Genomic DNA, 23,751 nt, shown 5'->3' on the forward strand with positions numbered 1-23,751 from the left:
TGGACCTTTGGCGTGACGAGCGAACGCTTCAACCACTAGGCAACCCAACCGACCACAACATAATCTGACCCATCACGATGTCCAACACTTTTGCTATTTCTCAAAAGAAACATGCCTAAACCCAGTTTGAATCTTTGAAAACCTTTTCATAACCAGCAGTATACATGTATATGGAATTGTATTGAGACGCCTATATACTTACAGCTGTATACCATCGGATAGGAAATTTATTATGCTACATTTATTTGTAATTTTGTAGCAGTACGTAGATCTGCATATTCTCGCACAACGTTCACTTTTCAACCTTATGAAAAAAAAAACGCGTCGCCATCCAGGGGGTTAAACCCAGTTTGAATCTTTGAAAACGTTTTAATCAGCAATCAGCAATATATACAGTATATGGAATTGTATTGGTAACACCAGCTGTGGTAATTTAAAACTGAACCGAGAGTTGGTGTTTTGTTTGTTGTTTAACACCGCAGTTGGCAATAAGACGGAGCTTTGTAAATACTCAAATCTTGATCAGAAAATCCAAAGATCGCAACGCAGACAATTGGGATGGATGACCTGTCAACAAAGTCAGTGAGCCTGAGGACTCGGTCACGTTAGTTGTCAATGCATTTGTCGATAAAATTCCTAGACCCTGAAACACGTCATTATATGTCTACTTATTTTAGTTGTGTAGGTTCATGTAACACCGTACTTGCCGTATTTCTTAATAGTATATGAGTTGATTTGTTATTTTCAAAAACAGTGTTGGCCAGTATCAAGAACAGTTTCAAAATTCAACCATAGATGATTTTCATTAAGACCTTTATGGATGTATAGAAATACCTCGGGACAGAGAGACATCGAGCTTGAACCAGGATATCAATATAACGGGGGGTGGTCTCCCCTTGTGGTATCACCGTCGGGCCCCACCTGGGACGATTACGCAATCGTGATCAGTCGTGTCATTCCGGCACAGGCTGCGGAAAAGAGCGAGAGACGACCTCTAACGGATCTCCATGGAGACCGCTATTTACACGACGCCATTTTGGTTGTTGATGCTACACTTTGTTTCCACGTCAGTGTTGACATTTCGCTGTTTATCCCGCACGTATCTCACGTTCTGCACGATGTATGCTTCTGTTGCTTTGGCCTATCATCAAGGTATCTAGTAGTGGCGTCTGTGGGAAGTTATTTTGTTTTTTTATGTTCATTTCTTAATTTCAGTTTGATGCCTCCACGGGGGCTTGTAATGTTAAAAACTGCCACCAAGGTATGTCCTGTCACTGACGGGGTCCTAGCACTGTATAGAATGATCCTTTTATATAGTGATAAGACCCCCTCATTGACAGTATATGCCTTGATGGTAGTTTTCAGCATTACAAGCCCCTGAGGATGCCTCTTGGCCTATTGTATTCCAAACTTAAATCGTGCCCTGAAGATTTGGAAACAATAAAAAAGTTAAACAGTTGACTGACATACTGAGTAAAACAAGGAAAGTTCATTCCCCGATCCCTTGTTTATATTTGTGTTACAAATGATCAAATGTTTAAACGAATGGGTATTGATGGGACGCTTGAAAGTATTTCTGTAAAGGGTTTGGAAACTCCCTTATTAGTAATCTCAACGATGTGAATTCTGTCATTAACATCCAATGTAACATAAATTCCTATGGTAAAATTATATTGATATGTGTTTACGTATCATGACGACGGGAAATTCTTGTAAGTAACAGTTGTGTCAAGGGGAGGTAGTTTTTCATGTCCAAGACCATTTTGGCCAGACCATTTTACCTCAAAGAAAGTATAAAACCTAAACAAAACCAACCAGACAAACAACCACCTAACAATAAACAAAACACCACGAATCTTACAGTAAAGTCAGTCCATTTTCGGGTAATGTCTACAATCAATACTATCAACACAATACATTGAGATTCCACTCTAGCACCTTCCACAGTGTAAGTAACAATTGTATCAAGGAGAGAAGTTTTGTCATATATGTCCCTATATGTCCAAGACCAATTTAAAGAAATTTAAAAATTATTTAAAATAAAAGCAACAGATACAACAAACTAAACCCAACCCAAGAAACAAACGGCAAACGATGAAAAACAAAACAACAATCACCATGATTCTTACAACAAAGTCAGTCCGTTTTCGGGTTAAGTCTATAGTCAATGAGCGTATAGTATTGAGACAATACATTGAGATTGAACTGTGTTGATGTTTTCTATATATAAGTGTAATATGTATTCCATTCCAGCTCTGGACGATCTCCACAGGTTTAGGACCTACCAGGCCCCCGTCTCCCAAAAGTCTCTCCCAGTCCCTGATCCTGTAGGTCATCCATAGGCCCCAGTTGTTTGAGTGTATCCTGTTAAAAAAACAAATCTCGAGAACCAGTTTGAAACATGGAATTGCATACGTATTAACATGACATGAACAAAAAATCCTTTTTGAGATAATCATATCTTAAATCTCATTTTAATTTGAAACCGATAAAAGCATTAAACATCTCATAATCCCAACCAAAGTTCTCTCACATCAAATATGAAATAACCATCTCATTTAATTTCAATAGTATGTTCATCATATCCCTATCTAAATATACTACATGTACATTCATGGAAGTATGATCACTATGTCACTAGATACCATTCTTACAAGTTCTTGTCCCCACATAGGATAGGTTTTGTTCGTTCCTAGCCTATTCTTTGTGACATGACTGATAAAAAAGAGATAGGAAACATGTGAAATATTAATAAGCTGCTTATTATCAGTACTCAGTTTAGCAATGGAAGTTACCAGCATTATTCCATCCCTCCCTTACATAACAATCTGAATGCATGACCTTTTTACGAACACCTTGTATAACAACTAATTCACAGTGATTCGAAAAGGTGTTTTATTTCATCCTGCTCTTTGTTGAAATGTCCCGTTAAACTGTGTACTAATGACGAAAATTAGTCGACTTTGGGCTGTTTTCTTAATGCATGCCTTTTTGTAAAACTGTCAGTGAACACTGATTTCACTTGCATTATTCTATCCCTCCCTCACATAACCAGAATCCGAATGTATGATCTATTTGCAAACACCTTGTAATATTTGATAATGATTCAGAAAGGTGTTTTAACTTGCTCTTTGATCAAATAGCCATGTGAAACAGTGTACAAATGGCATTGTCAACATGTAAGCTACTTCGTTAAGTTATCAATTAATACTGATTTTAATGATATAGAGAAATCTGTTTCCTCTCTAAAAGCGTTCTGGTGTCTTCACGATCACCGTCAACCCCCTCTACTCCCTGCCCGACACCCTGACCTCCCTCTCCGTCCCTGCCTCCAGAGCCCGTCCTCAAGTTGTGGAGATCGATCTTGATGAAGAATCCAAGCAGCCCAAGTCGTGCTCGGCTGTCCTTGTGTCTTGTGTGAAGTACATGTTCCAGAGTTTCTTCACACAGAGATAGACTTGGATGTGTGTGTTGTGCCTGTGTTGTGTGAACTGCTAGTTTTTTTACCTTTCGGACAAATCATTTGGACTATTTTGGCTAATTGTTGATAATATATTTTATTGTTTAATATCATGATATAATTAAAACGCATGTATAAACGTTGTTGCCTCAAGAAAGGGTCTTATACATTCGTATTTTACTCCAGGAACAGACCATTTGATATTCAGGTGTTGGGCCTAGGATTTTATGAAAACAAATCAGCTGGCCCAGAAAATGAAAGAAACAGATAATATGTTACACATAATTATGTTAGAAGTCAACACAAAAGAGTTGTCTACCACAAAAGTTACATTGCTGCACTGTGGTTTCCTTAAGAACATGTTCAGACGATTAGTTTGAAGTTCAAAATCCCAGGAACCCCCTCCTCCCCCGAAATTTAAATGGTCGGTTCCAAATGTCAGTTCCTGAATTTTGTCTCCACCCCAAGACTCCTGTCATGTGTAGTAAGTACTCGGCGTCATTTCAACCATTGAGACGAGACCAAGTCTACACATACAAAGTTATGTTTAAAGAAATTTCTTTACATACATACTTCAAAATTACAGTATACTATTATCGTTAATAGAAATTGTCACACCAAATTTAGAAATATAAAGTAAACTACTCATCAAAAGTCAGATATCACTTCTTGCTACCACTGAACAAAGTGAACTTTGAAAAAGACAACTAAGATCTGATTTTAATGCGATTGTCGTGAGACAATTTGAAGGATTGGGTGGTGATCACTTAGTTGATTGCATGGCATTGTAACCCAGGCCTGAGTCGTGGCTCATATATGAATCACTGACTTTTCTGGAATTTCCTGGTACGGTAAGTCCCTGTATCTGATGCTAGCCGTAAGACCTGACTGAAGGAGTGGTTGATAATTTGGGGATCGCAGTCTTGTGTTGCCGCCTCTTCTGTGCTCAGCTGGATCAACAGATGATTCGTGTGCTTCTTATCCGAAGAAATAAATTTTAGCTTAGGTTACCGGCAAACTATAGCGCAATTAGGGTTGCGCCGCAGAGAGAAAAATTACCAGTCTTCCTATAAGCTTCGCTCGCATATAGGAAGACTAGTCATATATCTCTCTGTGGCGCAACCCAGTTTGCCTGTGGTTCAAGTATGCAGAAATTGACTATTACTTCTTCCCACCCCAATGGCTTACACCTTTACTCTCAACTAGATTATATATGAAGACAAATAGTGTAGTGATGTCTTCAGAGTGACTCCTGTGATGCATTGCCAATGTGTATTGTAACCGATAACGTTCCAAACTTACCACGTAGGACGGTACAGGTACAGGCTTTAGTTTCAACCTGAATTGAGTAGACATTTGGAACCCCTGTCTTCGTTGTAAATATAGGAGAACTATATTTCTATTTTGGAATAAGATGCTAGTTTTGTTACTGTCTTCTAAAAACATTTGAGAACAATTGCTGTGTACAGCACGTATTCATCTATGATTCAAGATGTGCGGGATGTAAGGGAAATAACTCCAGCTTAACTAATTCGCGACTTACAGTGTTATCTCCCATTCAACAGCAGCTTGTGTGAAATATATGGTAATCTGGCATTTCGCACACAACTTTCAAAGGACGGCTGGTTATTCATCCCAATGGCTCAGAAATTATTTAAAGGCCCAGCAATGTTCGGCAGTTTTGTAGGGACCCTGATGAACTGGTTTGGCAAAAGGAGAAAGAAAACTCTAAACTTCACTCCATCTGTTTGACATTATCGCAAGTATGTCAAACTATAAACAGCAATTCTGAAGTAAATTCATGTTGCCTAGCAACCGTTACTGTGGCTACAACAGTTTTTTTACAGTTTTGTGATGGAAACATTCAAGTAGTCACTAAACTTTGGATGAAAATAATATTTTTCTAATCAGAGTACGTGGTCATAACATTTTGAAGCGATATAACATAGTCAGTTGTTTCATTTGATTACATGAATACGGACCCGTTAAGGTCCGGGTTAGAATTGGTGGCCAATTGGGCACTAACCCATGCTTGACACATGTTATCGTGTCACAATTGCGTAGAATGATGCCCATGCTGTTGATCACTGTATTGTCTGGTGCAGAATCGATCACCTACAGACCGCCGTCATATAAAGAATCGGCTTCACACATTGTTGGTGTTTCCCGAAGATATATTGTGCTATATGATAACCTATTTATTGTCCCAGTGTACATATCACGTGATCATTACTTTCTTTTTTCAGTTCACAAACACTTCCCCACACAATCGTAAAGGTTGTCAAGACTGGAGACGGTTTGCAACCAACTGAAATGGAAGTCGCAGACATGGAAGGAACGTGAAAACGACAAAACTGAATCGACTACACTGTATCCTCAAAGAATTTCAGAATAAAAATGAATCGTTCATAACGTATTTCGTTTTTATCTTCCATCATATCGTGTTACATATGATCTCTCTTTGAAGATCCGGGTTAGAATTAGTCTTCAGCAACCCATTCTTGTCGTAAATGGCGACTAACGGGATCGGGTGGTCAGACTCGCCGACTTGACTGACGCATGTCATCATGTCCTAATTGCGTAGATCGATGCTCATGCTGTTGATCACTGGATTTTCTTGTCCAGACTGGATTATTTACATACCACGGCCACATATTTGGACTATTGCTGATTGTGGTGTTAAACAACAAACAAACAAAACAAAATACACAGATCCCTAGTCCACTGAATCTGCCGTCGTCCTCTTTAAGTAGTGGCATTTTCCTGGGAAGGAAGGATGATGTTATGGGTTAGCATCATGATATAGACACAGTAATCCGTAGCATGGTGGACCATCACATCATCTACATCTACAACCAACCGTAATATTAATATCAATATCAAAGTTGGCAAAGACATCGTTGATAACGATGTCAGAACTCAGACCATTAGTCTAATTATTATGTTGTTATGGCAACTTCCTGACATTTTTTTTGTGAGACCCGTCCTCCACATCCTTCCAAAAGGTCTTCATCGAATTCACATGAATCCCGATTCACTTTGCACATCCGTGAGGTGCGTGGTCGTGTCTGGTGACCATGAAATAAACGTTAACCCAGTGTCAACCAGGTGTTGGGTGTTGATTTGGTGTTGGGTCAGTTATGGTGTGGTGTGGTATCTTGACTGAAGTCCACCCCATATTGTGCAAGGTCGCTGGAGGGTACTATATCAGAGCAACATACTGACACCCCTTTGCCATTTTCAAAGTTTATAGGTCAATATTTTTGTTTTGCCAGGACGACAGCACCTGTGTTCACAAATTGCCAATGTTCACATCCAACACACAACATCCATAAAAACTTATTGGTCGACATTTTGTTTTTCAGGACGACAGCACCTGTGTTCACAAAATTCCAATGTTCACATCCAGCAGACAACATCCATAAAAACTTATAGGTCGACATTTTGTTTTTCAGTACGACAACACCTGTGTTCACAAATTGTCAATGTTCACATCCAGCAGACAACATCAATAAAATACCCCTGGCCAGCACTAATCCATAACCTGTCTCTTACTGAGCACGTATGGGGCATGACAGAGATATGTTCGTAACTGTAGTATTCCGCCAAAAACCTTGACCGAACTTGGTCATGCAGGTGATGCAAGAGTAGTAGGAAAGATTTCCTCAAATCGCCATTGGGAGAGGTTTTTTTAAACAGTATATGTGTTGACATTCCGTTTACGTCCATTCAAGTTTCAGTGTCAGTGTTCTGTAATTAATGATAACAAACAGCGCCTGGTAATGGACATTGGGCATTAAATCATGCAGAAAATATTCAAACTGAAAAATATGAATCCAGCGTTTTACTCTACATTTCTACCTCACTGCATGCACTTGAACTTAAACAGTAATACACAAGATAAAACATGAAATTCAAGCCCTTGTCTTTTAAAAATGTTCAACATTCAGGGGTTCGCTACGTCTTCTCATGTGATACTACACATTTTAACATACCAAATATTCCACTCGGAATTCCACATGCCTCATGATGTTCGAGGTTCTCTGACTGGGCTCAGTCAGTTACTTTTTACAGTAGCACATTCCAAATCACACAGTTCTATTCCCAATGAGACTGTACAGACTAACTAATTTTCTGATAGGCAATCAGATATGTATTAGTCATATCTAATCTATTACACATAGTGAGTGAGTGAGTTAGTTTTACACAGTATTTACCAATATTCCATCAATCTCACCACAGGGGACACCAGAAATGGGCTTCACACATTGTACCTATGTGGGGAATCGAACCTGGACCTTTGGCGTGACGAGCGAACGCTTCAACCACTAGGCAACCCAACCGACCAGAACATAATCTGACCCATCACGATGTCCAACACTTTTGCTATTTCTCAAAAGAAACATGCCTAAACCCAGTTTGAATCTTTGAAAACCTTTTCATAACCAGCAGTATACATGCATAATGAATTGTATTGAGACGCCTATATACTTACAGCTGTATATCATCGGATAGGAAATTTAATATGCTACATTTATTTGTAATTTTGTAGCAGTACGTAGATCCGCAATTCTCGCACAACGTTCACTTTTCAACCTTATTACGTCGCCATCCTGGGGTTAAACCCAGTTTGAATCTTTGAAAACGTTTTAATCAGCAATCAGCAATATATACAGTATATGGAATTGTATTGGTAACACCAGCTGTGGTAATTTAAAACTGAACCGAGAGTTGGTGTTTTGTTAGTTTGTTTAACACCACAGTCGGCAATAAGACGGAGCTTTGTCAATACTCAAATCTGGACCAGAAAATCCAAAGATTGCAGCGCAGACAATTGGGATCGATGACCTGTCAACCAAGTCAGCGAGCCTGAGGACTCGGTCACGTTAGTTGTCAATGCATTTGTCGGTAAAATTCCTAGACCCTGAAACACGTCATAATATGTCTACTTATTTTAGTTGTGTAGGTTGATGTAACACCGTACTTGCCGTATTTCTTAATAATAATGTATGAGTTGATTTGTTATTTTTAAAAACAGTATTGGCCAGTATCAAGAACAGTTTCAAAATTCAACCATAGATGATTTTCATCAAGACCATTATCATAGGCGGATCCAGACGGGGGGTGCAGGGTTGCGCGCACACATACACACACACACCACACCACACACCACCCCCCTTTGTCCTGAAAGTTTATTAAATGACCATTGAAAGTCTGGTGAAAATGAAGTGTGCACCCTCCCTTTTCTCAATAGTGTGCACACACCCCTTTCTCAAAAAGCTGTATCCGCCCCTGTTTATGGATGTAAGACCTCGGGACAGAGAGACATCGAGCTTGGACCAGGATATCAATGTAACGGGGGTGGTCTCCCCTTGTGGTATCACCGTCGGGCCCCACCTGGGACGATTACGCAATCGTGATCAGTCGTGTCATTCCGGCACAGACATCGGAAAAGAGCGAGAGACGACCTCTAACGGGTCTCCATGGAGACCGCTATTTACACGACGCCATTTTGGTTGTTGATGCTACACTTTGTTTCCACGTCAGTGTTGACATTTCGCTGTTTATCCCGCACGTATCTCACGTTCTGCACGATGTATGCTTCTGTTGCTTTGGCCTATCATCAAGGTATCTAGTAGTGGCGTCTGTAGGAAGTTATTTTGTGTTTTTATGTTCATTTCTTAATTTCAGTTTGATGCCTCCACGGGGGCTTGTAATGCTAAAAACTGCCATCAAGGTATGTCCTGTCACTGACGGGGTCTTAGCACTGTATAAAAGGATCCTTTTATATAGTGATAAGACCCCCTCATTGACAGTATATGCCTTGATGGCAGTTTTCAGCATTACAAGCCCCTGAGGATGCCTCTTGGCCTATTGTATTCCAAACTTGAATCGTGCCCTGAAGATTTGGAAACAATAAAAAGTTAAACAGTTGACTGACATACTGATTAAAAAAAGAAAGTTCATTCGCCGATCCCTTGTTTATGTTCATGAATTACTATTTGTGTTACAAATGATCAAATGTTTAAACGAATGGGTGTTGATGGGACGCTTGAAAGTATTTCTGTAAAGGGTTTGGAAACTCCCTTATTAGTAATCTCAACGAAGTGAATTCTGTTATTAACATCCAATGTAACATAAATTCCTATGGTAAGATCATATTGATATGTGTTTACGTATCATGACGACGGTAAATTCCGATCAATGGCCCCCTTTCTTCCCTTGGCTACTACTAGTTGAACTTCTCAGGATTGCCTGAAATATATTTCTTAGAGTATAGTGCATCATAAAAATAATGATATTTACAGTGGTAGTGTAGGTTTTCATACACCAACTTGTAAGTAACAGTTGTGTCAAGGGGAGGTAATTTTTCATGTCCAAGACCATTTTGGCCAGACCCTTTTACCTCAACGAAAGTATAAAAACTAAACAAAACCAACCAGACAAACAACCACCTAACAATAAACAAAACACCACCAATCTTACAGTTAAGTCTACAGTCAATACTATCAACACAATACATTGAGATTCCACTCTAGCATCTTCCACACTGTAAGTAACAATTGTATCAAGGGGAGAGATTTTGTCATATATTTCCCAATATGTCCAAGACCAATTTAAAGAAATTTAAAATTATTTAAAATAAAAGCAACAGATACAACAAACTAAACCGAACCCAAGAAACAAACGGCAAACGATGAAAAACAAAACAACAATCACCATGATTCTTACAACAAAGTCAGTCCATTTTCGGGTTAAGTCTATAGTCAATGAGTGTATAGTATTGAGACTATACATTGAGATTGAACTGTGTTGATGTTTTTTATATATTAGTGTAATATGTATTCCATTCCAGCTCTGGACGATCTCCACAGGTTTAGGACCTACCAGGCCCCTGTCTCCCAAAAGTCTCTCCCAGTCCCTGATCCTGTAGGTCATCCATAGGCCCCAGTTGTTTGAGTGTATCCTGTTAAAAATAACAAATCTCGAGAACCTGTTTGAAACATGGAATTGCATACGTATTAACAAGACATGAACAAAAAATCCTTTTTGAGATAATCATATCTTAAATATCATTAAACATCTCATAATCCCACCAAAGTTCTCTCACATCAAATATGAAATAACCGTCTCATTTAATTTCAATAGTATGTTCATCATATCCCTATCCAAATTTACTACATGTACATTCATGGAAGTATGATCACTATGTCACTAGATACCATTCCTACAAGTTCTTGTCCCCACATAGGATAGGTTTTGTTCGTTCCTAGCCTATTCTTTGTGACATGACTGATAAAAAAGAGATAACAAATATGTGAAATATTAATAAGCTGTAAAATTATCAGTACTCATTTTAGCAATGGAAGTTACCAGCATTATTCTATCCCTCCCTTACATAACAATCTGAATGCATGACCTTTTTACGAACACCTTGTATAACAACTAATTCACAGTGATTCGAAAAGGTGTTTTATTTCATCTTGCTCTTCGTTGAAATGTCCCCGTTAAACTGTGTACTAATGACGAAAATTAGTCGACTTTTGGCTGTTTTCTTAATGCATGCCTTTTTGTAAAACTGTCAGTTAACACTGATTTCACTTGCATTATTCTATCCCTCCCTCACATAACCAGAATCCGAATGTATGATCTATTTGCAAACACCTTGTAATATTTGATAATGATTCAGAAAGGTGTTTTAACTTGCTCTTTGATCAAATAGCCATGTGAAACAGTGTACAAATGGCATTGTCAACATGTAAGCTACTTCGTTAAGTTATCAATTAATACTGATTTTAATGATATAGAGAAATCTGTTTCCTCTCTAAAAGCGTTCTGGTGTCTTCACGATCACCGTCAACCCCCTCTACACCCTGCCCGACCCCCTGACCTCCCTCCCCGTCCCTGCCTCCAGAGCCCGTCCTCAAGTTGTGGAGATCGATCTTGGTGAAGAATCCAAGCAGCCCCAGTCGTGCTCGGCTGTCCTTGTGTCCTGTGTGAAGTACATGTTCCAGAGTATCTTCACACAGACATAGACTTTGGATGTGTGTGTTGTGTTGTGTTGTGTGAACTGCTAGTTTTTGGACCTTTCGGATAAACTGTTTTGACTGTTTGGGCTAATTGTTGATAATATATTGTTTCATATCATATAAAATCATATATACAAACGCATGTTAATTACGTTGTTGCCTCAAGAAAGCGTCTCATACATTCGTATTTTACTCCAGGAACAGACCATTTTATATTCAGGTGTTGGGTAATGCTGGGGTTAGGATGTTATGGAAACAATTCAGCTGGCCCAGAAAATTAAAGAAACATATACTTATGTTACAAATAGTTATGTTATAAGTCAACAAAAAACAAACAACAGTTATCTCCCACAAAAGTTACATTGTTGAACTGTGGTTCCCTTAAGAAAATGTTCAGTTGATTATTGGTTTGAAGTTCAAAATCCCAGAAACCCCCTCCTCCCCCGAAAATTAAATGGTCAGTTCCAAATGTCAGTTCCTGAATTTTGCCTCCACCCAAAGACATCTGTCATTTGTAGTAAGTACCCAGCATCATTTCAACCAGTTAGACGAAGTTATATTTTAAAGAATTTCTTTACATACATATTTCACCATGACAGTATACTGTTATCTTTAATCAAAAAGATCACATCAAATTTACAAACATACAGTAAACTACTCATTAAAAGTCAGATGTCACTTCTTGCTACCACTGAACAAAGTGTATTTTGAAAAAGACAACTAAGATTTGATTTCAATGCGATTGTCGTGAGACAATTTGAAGGATCAGGTGGTAATCACTTGGTTGATTGCATGTCACTGTAACCCGGCTTGGGTCGTGGCTCATGATATCAATCACTGATTTTCTGGAATTTCCTGGCACGGTATATCCCTGTATCTGATACTAGCCGTAAGACCTGACTAAAGGAGTGGTTGATAATTTGGGGATCGCAGTCTTGTGTTGCCGCCTTTTCTGTGCTCAGCTGGATCAACAGATGATTCGTGTGCTTCTTATCTGAAGAAATATATTTGTAGCTTAGATTACAGGCAAACTGTAGCGCAAATAGGGTTGCGCCACAGAGAGAAAACTGACCAGTCTTCCTATATGCGAGCAAGCTTATAGGAAGACTGGTCATTATGTCTCCCTGTTTGCGCTACAGTTTGCCTATGGTTCAAGTATGCATAAATTGACTATTACTTCTTCCCACCCCAATGGCTTCGGCTTTGATATCAACTAAATTACATTTGAAGAAAAATAGTGTAGTGATGTCTTCAGAGTGACTCCTGTGATGCATTGCCAATGTTTATTGTAACCGATAACGTTCCAAACTTACCACATAGGACGGTACAGGTACAGGCTTTAGTTTCAACCTGAATCGAGCAGACATTTGGAACCCCTGTCTTCGTTGTAAATATAGGAGAACTATATTTCTATTTTGGAACAAGATGATACTTTTGTTACTTTCTTTTAAAAACATTTGAGAACAATTGCTGTGTACAGCAAGTATTGTTATCTCCCAATTTAACAGCAGCTTGTGTGAAATATATGGTAATCTTGCATTTCGCACACAACTTTCAAAGGATGGATGGTTATTCATCCCAATGGCTCAGATATTATTTCTTTTAAAAACATTTGAGAACAATTGTTGTGTACAGCAAAGTATTCATCTGTTTCAAGATGTGTGGGATTTAAGGGAAATAACTCCAGCTTAACTAATTCGCGACTTACAATGTTATCTCCCATTAACTGTGGAAATTTATGGTAATTTGGCATTTCGCACCCAGGACGGCTGGTTATTCATCCGAATGGCTCATGATATTATTTCCAGGCCCAGCAGAGATGGCTTAGCAATGCTGGGCAGATTTTTAGGGACCCTGATGAACTGGTTTGGCAAAAGGAGAAAGAAAACTCTAAACTTCACTACAACTGTTTGACATTATCGTAATTAAATTCATGTTGCCAAGCAACCGTTACTAGGCCTACCGCAGTTTCCTACAGTTTTGTGATGGAAACATTCAAGTAGTTACTAAACTTTGGATGAGTACGTGGTGTCGTAACTGGCGATTGGGCTTCAGTAAACCCTACCCCATGCCACTTGCTCAGTGCCAAACCTGTCTTTTTATATGGTTCGAGCATGGCCTGATCTTGATCACATGTTTCAGCTCATTGTTTTGATTCGTTAATCCTGTATCGGCCCTAGCGCTCATGAATATTACGATTGGAAAAGTACCGGTAAGAATCGTTCGGTCTCTCTCCCTTTTTTATTAATTTGTTGTTTGTTTCAATATAAGATTAATCTGTGTTCTGTCTCTCTTTCCATAGCCTACGGCTAAACGCCATTCGCTCGAATCTCTGTTTGCCTAACCATTATGACACAGGGGCGTGTCACGCTTAGAAACAGCGTTAGAAAGACATATAGGTATATAGACCCTACCCTAGTACTATATGTACTAGGGTAGGGTTTATATACCTATATGTTTTTGTAACGCTGTTTCTAAGCGTGACACGCCCCTGTGCATTATGACTCATGAGCAAAACTGCAAATCTAAATACGGACTCTGATGTAATTCTCTCATGGTTTTAGGGATGCATTTTTACCTTATAACAATGGTCATAACATTTTGAAGCGAAATAACACAGTCAGTTGTTTCATTTGATCTTGCATGAATACCACAGCTTGCATCCGAACTATTCAAATCGGGAATCGGCCTCCCACATTGCCGGTGTTATATAAGATATATTGTGATGTATGATAACCTACTCATTGTCCCAGTGTACATATCACGTGATTATTACTTTCTTTTTTCAGTTCACAAACACTTCTCCACACAATCGTAAAGGTTGTCAAGACTGGAGACGGTTTTTAACCAACTGAAATGGAAGTCGCAGACATGGAAGAAACGTGAAAACAACCAAACTGAATCGATTACACTGTATCTCAAAGATTCTTAGAATAAAAATGAATCGTTCATGACGTATTTCGTTTTTATCTTCCATCATATCGTGTTACATATGATCTCTCTTTGAAGATCCGGGTTAGAATTGATCTTCAGTAACCCATTCTTGTCGTAAAAAGGTGACTAACGGGATCGGGTGGTCAGACTCGCTGACTTGACTGACGCATGTCATCATGTCCTAATTGCGTTGATCGATGCTCATGCTGTTGATCACTGGATTTTGTTGTCCAGACTGGATTATTTACATACCACGGCCATATATTTGGACTATTGCTGAATGTGATGTCAAACAACAAACAAACAAAACAAAATACACAGATCCCTAGTCCACTGAATCTGCCGTCATCCTCTTTAAGTAGTGGCATCAACACATCATCTACATCTACAACCAACCGTAATATTAATATCAATATCAAAGTTGGCAAAGACATCGTTGATAACGATGTCAGAACTCAGTCTAATTATTATGTTGTTATGGCAACTTCCTGACATTTTCTTGTGAGACTCGTCCTCCACATCCTTCCAAAAGGTCTTCATCGCAATTCACATGAATCCCGATTCACTTTGCACATCCGTGAGGGGGGGTGGTCGTGTCTGGTGACCATGAAATAAACGTTAACCCAGTGTCAACCTAAGGTGTTGGGTGTTGATTTGGTGTTGGGTGTTGAGTTGGTGTTGAGTTGAGTTATGGTGTGGTGTAGTATCTTTACTTAAGTTCACACCATACTGTGCAAGGTCGCTGGAGGGTGGGAGTACTATATCAGAGCAACATACTGACACCCCTTGCCATTTTCAAAGTTTATAGGTCGATATTTTGTTTTGCCAGGACGACAACACCTGTGTTCACAAATTTCCAATGTTCACATCCAGCACACAACTTCCATAAAAACTTATAGGTCGACATTTTGTCTTTCAGGGCGACAACACCTGTGTTCACAAATTTCCAATGTTCACATCCAGCAGCACAACATCCATAAAAACTTGTAGGTCGACATTTTGTCTTTCACGACGACAGCACCTGTGTTCACAAATTTCCAAAGTTCACACCCAGCAGCACAACATCAATAAAAACTTATAGGTCAACATTTTGTTTTTGAGGACGACAACACCTGTGTTCACAAATTGTCAATGTTCACATCCAGCAGCACAACACCCATAAAAACCTATAGGTCAACATCTTGTTTTTGAGGACGACAACACCTGTGTTCACAAATTGTCAATGTTCACATCCAGCAGCACAACATCCATAAAATACCACTGGCCAGCACTAATCCATAACCTGTCTCTTACTGAGCACGTATGGGGCATGACAGAGATATGTTCGTAACTGTAGTATTCCGCCAAAAACGTTGACCGAACTTGATCAGGCAGGTGTTGCAAGAGGAGCAGGAAAGATTCCTCAAATCGCCATTGGGAGAGGTTTTTTTAAACAGTATATGTGTTGACATTCCGTTTACGTCTATTCAAGTTTCATCGTCAGTGTTCTGTAATTAATGATAACAAACAACTTCTGGTAATGGACATTGTGTTTAAAATCTTGCAGAAAATATTCAAACTGAAAAATATGAATCCAGCGTTTCACTCGACATTTCTACCTCACTGCATGCACATGAACTTAAACAGTCATACACAAGATTAAACTTGAAATTCAAGCCCTTCTCATGTGATACTGTACTCACATTTTTAACATACCAAATATTCCACTCGGAATTCCACATGCCTCATGATGTTTGAGGTTCTGTGACTGGGCTCAGTCAGTTACTTTTTACAGTAGCACATTCCACATCACACAGTTCTATTCCCAATGAGACTGTACAGACTAACTAATTTTCTGATAGGCAATCAGATATGTATTAGTCATATCTAATCTATTACACATAGTGAGTGAGTGAGTTAGTTTTACACAGTATCTACCAATATTCCATCAATCTCACCACAGGGGACACCAGAAATGGGCTTCACACATTGTACCTATGTGGGGAATCGAACCTGGACCTTTGGCGTGACGAGCGAACGCTTCAACCACTAGGCAACCCAACCGACCAGAACATAATCTGACCCATCACGATGTCCAACATTTTTGCTATTTCTCAAAAGAAACATGCCTAAACCCAGTTTGAATCTTTGAAAACCTGTTCATAACCAGCAGTATACATGCATAATATTATGGAATTGTATTGAGACGCCTATATACTTACAGCTGTATACCATCGGATAGGAAATTTAATATGCTACATTTATTTGTAATTTTGTAGCAGTACGTAGATCCGCAATTCTCGCACAACGTTCACTTTTCAACCTTATGAAAAAACTTGTCGCCATCCAGGGGGTTAAACCCAGTTTGAATCTTTGAAAACGTTTTAATCAGCAATCAGCAATATATACAGTATATGGAATTGTATTGGTAACACCAGCTGTGGTAATTTAAAACTGAACCGAGAGTTGGTGTTTTGTTAGTTGTTTAACACCGAAGTCGGCAATAAGACGGAGCTTTGTCAATACTCAAATCTGGACCAGAAAATCCAAAGATCGCAACGCAGACAATTGGGATCGATGACCTGTCAACCATGTCAGCGAGCCTGAGGACTCGGTCACGTTAGTTGTCAATGCATTTGTCGATAAAATTCCTAGACCCTGAAACACGTGATAATATGTCTACTTATTTTAGTTGTGTAGGTTGATGTAACACCGTACTTGCCGTATTTCTTAATAATAATATATGAGTTGATTTGTTATTTATAAAAACAGTTTTGGCCAGTATCAAGAAGAGTTTCAAAATTCAACCATAGATGATTTTCATCAAGACCTTTATCATAGGCGGATCCAGACGGGGGGGGGTGCGGGGTGCGCACACACACACACACACACACACCCCACCCCCCTTTGTCCTGAAAGTTTATTAAATGACCATTGAAAGTCTGGTGAAAATGAAGTGTGCACCCTCCCTTTTCTCAGTTGTGTGCAAACCCCCACCCCCACCCCCACCCCCACCCCTTTCTCAAAAAGCTGTATCCGCCCCTGTTTATGGATGTAAGACCTCGGGACAGAGAGACATCGAGCTTGGACCAGGATATCAATGTAACGGGGGTGGTCTCCCCTTGTGGTATCACCGTTGGGCCCCACCTGGGACGATTACGCAATCGTGATCAGTCGTGTCATTCCGGCACAGACATCGGAAAAGAGCGAGTGACGACCTCTAACGGGTCTCCATGGAGACCGCTATTTACACGACGCCATTTTGGTTGTTGATGCTACACTTTGTTTCCACGTCAGTGTTGACATTTCGCTGTTTATCCCGCACGTATCTCACGTTCTGCACGATGTATGCTTCTGTTGCTTTGGCCTATCATCAAGGTATCTAGTAGTGGCGTTTGTGGGAAGTTATTTTGTTTTTTTATGTTCATTTCTTAATTTCAGTTTGATGCCTCCACGGGGGCTTGTAATGCTAAAAACTGCCATCAAGGTATGTCCTGTCACTGACGGGGTCTTAGCACTGTATAAAAGGATTCTTTTATATAGTGATAAGACCCCTCAGTGACAGTATATGCCTTCATGGCAGTTTTTAGCATTACAAGCCCCTGAGGATGCCTCTTGGCCTATTGTATTCCAAACTTGAATCGTGCCCTGAAGATTTGGAAACAATAAAAAGTTAAACAATTGACTGACATACTGATTAAAAAAAAGAAAGTTCATTCGCCGATCCCTTGTTTATGTTCATGAATTACTATTTGTGTTACAAATGATCAAATGTTTAAACGAATGGGTGTTGATGGGACGCTTGAAAGTATTTCTGTAAAGGGTTTGGAAACTCCCTTATTAGTAATCTCAACGAAGTGAATTCTGTTATTAACATCCAATGTAACATAAATTCCTATGGTAAGATCATATTGATATGTGTTTACGTATCATGACGACGGTAAATTCCGATCAATGGGCCCCTTTCTTCCCTTGGCTACTACTAGTTGAACTTCTCAGGATTGCCTGAAATATATTTCTTAGAGTATAAGTGCATCATAAAAATAATGATATTTACAGTGGTAGTGTAGGTTTTCATACACCAACTTGTAAGTAACAGTTGTGTCAAGGGGAGGTACTTTTTCATGTCCAAGACCATTTTGGCCAGACCATTTTACCTCAAAGAAAGTATAATAACTAAACAAAACCAACCAGACAAACAACCACCTAACAATAAACAAAACACCATGAATCTTACAGTAAAGTCTACAGTCAATACTATCAACACAATACATTGAGATTCAACTCTAGCACCTTCCACAGTGTAAGTAACAATTGTATCAAGGAGAGAAATTTTGTCATATATGTCTCAATATGTCCAAGACCAATTTAAAGAAATTTAAAATTATTTAAAATAAAAGCAACAGATACAACAAACTAAACCGAACCCAAGAAACAAACGGCAAACGATGAAAAACAAAACAACAATCACCATGATTCTTACAACAAAGTCAGTCCATTTTCGGGTTAAGTCTATAGTCAATGAGTGTAAAGTATTGAGACAATACATTGAGATTGAACTGTGTTGATGTATTTTATATATTAGTGTAATATGTATTCCATTCCAGCTCTGGACGATCTCCACAGGTTTAGGACCTACCAGGACCCCGTCTCCCAAAAGTCTCTCCCAGTCCCTGATCCTGTAGGTCATCCATAGGTCCCAGTTGTTTGAGTGTATCCTGTTACAAAAAACAAATCTCGAGAACCAGTTTGAAACATGGAATTGTATAACAAGATATGAACAAAAAATCATTTTTGAGATATCTTAAATATCATTTTAATTTGAAACCAATAAAAACAACATTAAATATCTCATAATCCTAGCCAAAGTTCTCTCAAATCAAATATGAAATAACAATCTCATATAATTTCAATAGTATGTTCATCATATCCCTATCTAAATATACTACATGTATATTCATGGAAGTATGATCATTATGTCACTAGATACCATTACTACAAGTTCTTGTCCCCACATAGGATAGGTTTTGTTCGTTCCTAGCCTATTCTTTGTGACATGACTGATAAAATAGAGATAACAAATATGTGAAATATTAATAAACTGCTTATAGTCAGTACTTAATTTAGCAATGGAAGTTTATCAGCATTATTCTATCCCTCCCTTACATAACAATATAAATGCATGACCTTTTTACGAACACCTTGTATAACAACTAATTCACAGTGATTCGAAAAGGTGTTTTATTTCATCTTGCTCTTCGCTGAAATGTCCCCGTTAAGCAGTATACTAATGACGAAAAGTAGTCGACTTTGGGGTGTTTTCTTAATGCAGGCCTTTTTGTACAACTGTCAGTTAACACTGATTTCACTTGCATTATTCTATCCCTCCCTCACATAACCAGAATCCGAATGTATGATCTATTTGCAAACACCTTGTAATAATAGATAATGATTCAGAAAGGTGTTTTTACTTGCTCTTTGATCAAATAGCCATGTGAAACAGTGTACAAATGGCATTGTCAACATGTAAGCTACTTCGTTAAGTTATCAATTAATACTGATTTTAATGATATAGAGAAATCTGTTTCCTCTCTAAAAGCGTTCTGGTGTCTTCACGATCACCGTCAACCCCCTCTACAACCTGCCCGACCCCCTGACCTCCCTCCCCGTCCCTGCCTCCAGAGCCCGTCCTCAAGTTGTGGAGATCGATCTTGGTGAAGAATCCAAGCAGCCCCAGTCGTGCTCGGCTGTCCTTGTGTCTTGTGTGAAGTACATGTTCCAGAGTTTCTTCACACAGACATAGACTTTGGATGTGTGTGTTGTGTTGTGTGAACTGCTAGTTTTTGGACCTTTCGGATAATCTGTTTTGACTGTTTGGGCTAATTGTTGATAATATATTGTTTCATATCATATAAAATCATATATTAAAACGCATGTTAATTACGTTGTTGCCTCAAGAAAGGGTCTTATACATTCGTATTTTACTCCAGGAACAGACCATTTGATATTCAGGTGTTGGGACTAGGATGTTATGGATACAAATCAGCTGGCCCAGAAAATTAAAGAAACATATACTTATGTTACAAATAGTTATGTTATAAGTCAACAAAAAAACAAACAACAGTTATCTCCCACAAAAGTTACATTGTTGAACTGTGGTTCCCTTAAGAAAATGTTCAGTTGATTATTGGTTTGAAGTTCAAAATCCCAGAACTCCCCTCCTCCCCCGAAATTTAAATGGTCGGTTCCAAATGTCAGTTCCTGAATTTTGTCTCCACCCCAAGACTCCTGTCATGTGTAGTAAGTACTCGGCGTCATTTCAACCATTGAGACGAGACCAAGTCTACACATACAAAGTTATATTTAAATAAATTTCTTTACATACTTATTTCAATACAGTATACTATTATCGTTAATAAAAATTGTCACACCAAATTTAGAAATATACAGTAAACTACTCATCAAAAGTCAGATATCACTTCTTGCTACCACTAAACAAAGTGAACTTTGAAAAAGACCACTAAGATCTGTAGCGCAATTAGGGTTGCGCCACAGAGAGAAAACTGACCAGTCTTCTTATATGCGAGCAAGCTTATAGGAAGACTGGTCATTTGACTCTCCCTATTTGCGCTACAGTTTGCCTGTGGTTCAAGTATGCAGAAATTGACTATTACTTCTTCCAACCCCAATGGCTTACACCTTTGATATCAACTAGATTATATATTGTAGTGATGTCTTCAGAGTGACTCCTGTGATAGTTTGCCAATTTGTATTATAACTGACAATGTTCCAAGCTTACGACATACGATAGTACAGGTACAGGCTATTGTTTCAACCTGAATTGTGCAGACATTTGGAACCCCTGTCTTCGTTGTAAATATAGGAGAACTATATTTCTATTTTGGAACAAGATGATACTCTTGTTACTGTCTTTTAAAAACATTTGAGAACAATTGCTGTGTACAGCAAAGTATTCATCTGTTTCAAGATGTGTGGGATTTAAGGGAAATAACTCCAGCTTAACTAATCCGTGACTTACAATGTTATCTCCCATTTAACAGCAGCTTGTGTGAAATATATGGTAATCTGGCATTTCGCACACAACTTTGAAAGGACGGCTGGTTATTCATTCCAATGGCTCAGATATTATTTCAAGGCCCAGTCGAGATGGCTTAGCAATGTTGGGCAGATTTGTAGGGACCCTGATGAACTGGTTTGGCAAAAGGAGAAAGAAAATTCTAAACTTCACTCCTGCTGTTTGACATTATCGTAAGTATGTCAAACTATAAACAACCATTCTGAAGTAAATTCATGTTGCCTAGCAACCGTTACTGTGCCTACAACAGTTTTATTTTACAGTTTTGTGATGGAAACATTCAAGTAGTCACTAAACTTTGGATGAAAATAATATTTTTCTAATTTTCAGAGTACGTGGTCATAACATTTTGAAGCGAAATAACATAGTCAGTTGTTTCATTTGATTACATGAATACGGACCCGTGAAGGTCCGGGTTAAAATTGGTGTCCAATAACCCATGCTTGACACATGTTATCGTGTCACAATTGCGTAGAATGATGCCCATGCTGTTGATCACTGGATTGTCTGGTCCAGACTCGATCACCTACAGACCGCCGTCATATAAAGAATCGGCTTCACACATTGCTGGTGTTTCCCGAAGATATATTGTGATGTATGATAACCTATTTATTGTCCCGGTGTACATATCACGTGATCATTACTTTCTGGTTTCAGTTCACAAACACTTCTCCACACATTCGTAAAGGTTGTCAAGACTGGAGACGGTTTGCAACCAACTGAAATGGAAGTCGCAGACATGGAAGAAACGTGAAAACGACAAAACTGAATCGACTACACTGTATCTCAAAGATTCTCAGAATAAAAATGAATCGTTCATGACATATTTCGTTTTTATCTTCCATCATATCGTGTTACATATGATCTCTCTTTGAAGATCCGGGTTAGAATTAGTCTTCAGCAACCCATTCTTGTCGTAAAAGGCGACTAACGGGATCGGATGGTCAATTAGCTGACTTGATTGACGCATGTCATCGTATCCTAATTTCGTAGATCGATGCTCATGCTGTTGATCACTGGATTTTGTTGTCCAGACTTGATTATTTACATACCACGGCCATATATTTGGACTATTACTGAGTGTGGTGTTAAACAACAAACAAACAAAACAAAATACACAGACCCCTAGTCCACTGAATCTGCCGTCGTCCTCTTTAAGTAGTGGCCTTTTTCTGGGAAGGAAGGATGATGTTATGGGTTAGCATCATGATATAGACACAGTAATCCGTAGCATGGTGGACCATCACATCATCTACATCTACAACCAACCGTAATATTAATATCAATATCAAAGTTGGCAAAGACATCGTTGATAACGATGTCAGAACTCAGACCATTAGTCTAATTATTATGTTGTTATGGCAACTTCCTGACATTTTCTTGTGAGACTCGTCCTCCACATCCTTCCAAAAGGTCTTCATCGCAATTCACTTGAGTCCCGATTCACTTTGCACATCCGTGAGGTGCGTGGTCGTGCCTGGTGACCATGAAATAAACGTTAACGCAGTGTCAACCTAAGGTGTTGGGTGTTGATTTGGTGTTGGGTCAGTTATGGTGTGGTGTGGTATCTTGACTGAAGTCCACACCATATTGTGCAAGGTCGCTGGAGGGTGGGAGTACTATATCAGAGCAACATACTGACACCCCTTTGCCGTTTTCAAGGCTTATAGGTCAACATTTTGTTTTTCAGGACGACAGCACCTGTGTTCACAAATTGTCAATGTTCACATCCAGCAGCACAACATCAATAAAATACCACTGGCCAGCACTAATCCATAACCTGTCTCTTACTGACCGAACTTGGTCAGGCAGGTGACAAGAGGTGCAGGAAAGATTTCCTCCAATCGCCATTGGGAGAGGTTTTTTTAAACAGTATATGTGTTGACATTCCGTTTACGTCCATTCAAGTTTCAGTGTCAGTGTTCTGTAATTAATGATAACAAACAACTTCTGGTAATGGACATTGGGCATTAAATCATGCAGAAAATATTCAAACTGAAAAATATGAATCCAGCGTTTCACTCGACATTTCTACCTCACTGCATACACTTGAACTTAAACAGTAATACACAAGATTAAACATGAAATCCAAGCCCTTCTTGTCTTTAAAAATAAAAGTTCAACATTCAGGGGGTTCGCTCACGTCTTCTCATGTGATATTGTACTCACATTTTTAACATACCAAATATTCAACTCGGAATTCCTCATGCCTCATGATGTTTGAGGTTCTGTGACTGGGCTCAGTCAGTTAC

General features: G+C 38.9%; 1 protein-coding gene and 1 long non-coding RNA gene across 3 annotated transcripts; both read left to right on the plus strand.

Annotated features, from left to right (window-relative positions):
* Window positions 1-8,966: 8,966 nt before the first annotated feature.
* LOC124282091 lies at window positions 8,967-14,334 on the plus strand. 2 transcript variants are annotated; one of them, XM_046718065.1, is made up of 3 exons: window positions 8,967-9,088; window positions 10,317-10,390; window positions 11,293-11,548. In XM_046718065.1, exons 1-3 carry the CDS (start codon window positions 8,983-8,985, stop codon window positions 11,494-11,496), a joined length of 384 nt encoding a protein of 127 aa, XP_046574021.1. In that variant the 5' UTR covers window positions 8,967-8,982; the 3' UTR covers window positions 11,497-11,548. The 2 variants fall into 2 exon arrangements, 1 of the variants encoding a protein (XP_046574021.1); XR_006900047.1 differs by lacking the exons at window positions 10,317-10,390; window positions 11,293-11,548 and adding an exon at window positions 14,280-14,334.
* Window positions 14,335-17,659: 3,325 nt separating this feature from the next.
* On the plus strand, window positions 17,660-22,321 carry LOC124282095. The gene is made up of 2 exons (XR_006900050.1): window positions 17,660-17,781; window positions 22,157-22,321. It is a non-coding gene; the product is annotated as an uncharacterized LOC124282095 (long non-coding RNA).
* The last annotated feature ends 1,430 nt before the right edge of the window (window positions 22,322-23,751 follow it).

Source organism: Haliotis rubra, unplaced genomic scaffold, assembly GCF_003918875.1.
Source record: "Haliotis rubra isolate DU_JTF1 unplaced genomic scaffold, ASM391887v1 Scf292, whole genome shotgun sequence".
In the NCBI taxonomy this organism is placed as follows: Eukaryota; Metazoa; Mollusca; class Gastropoda; order Lepetellida; family Haliotidae; genus Haliotis; species Haliotis rubra.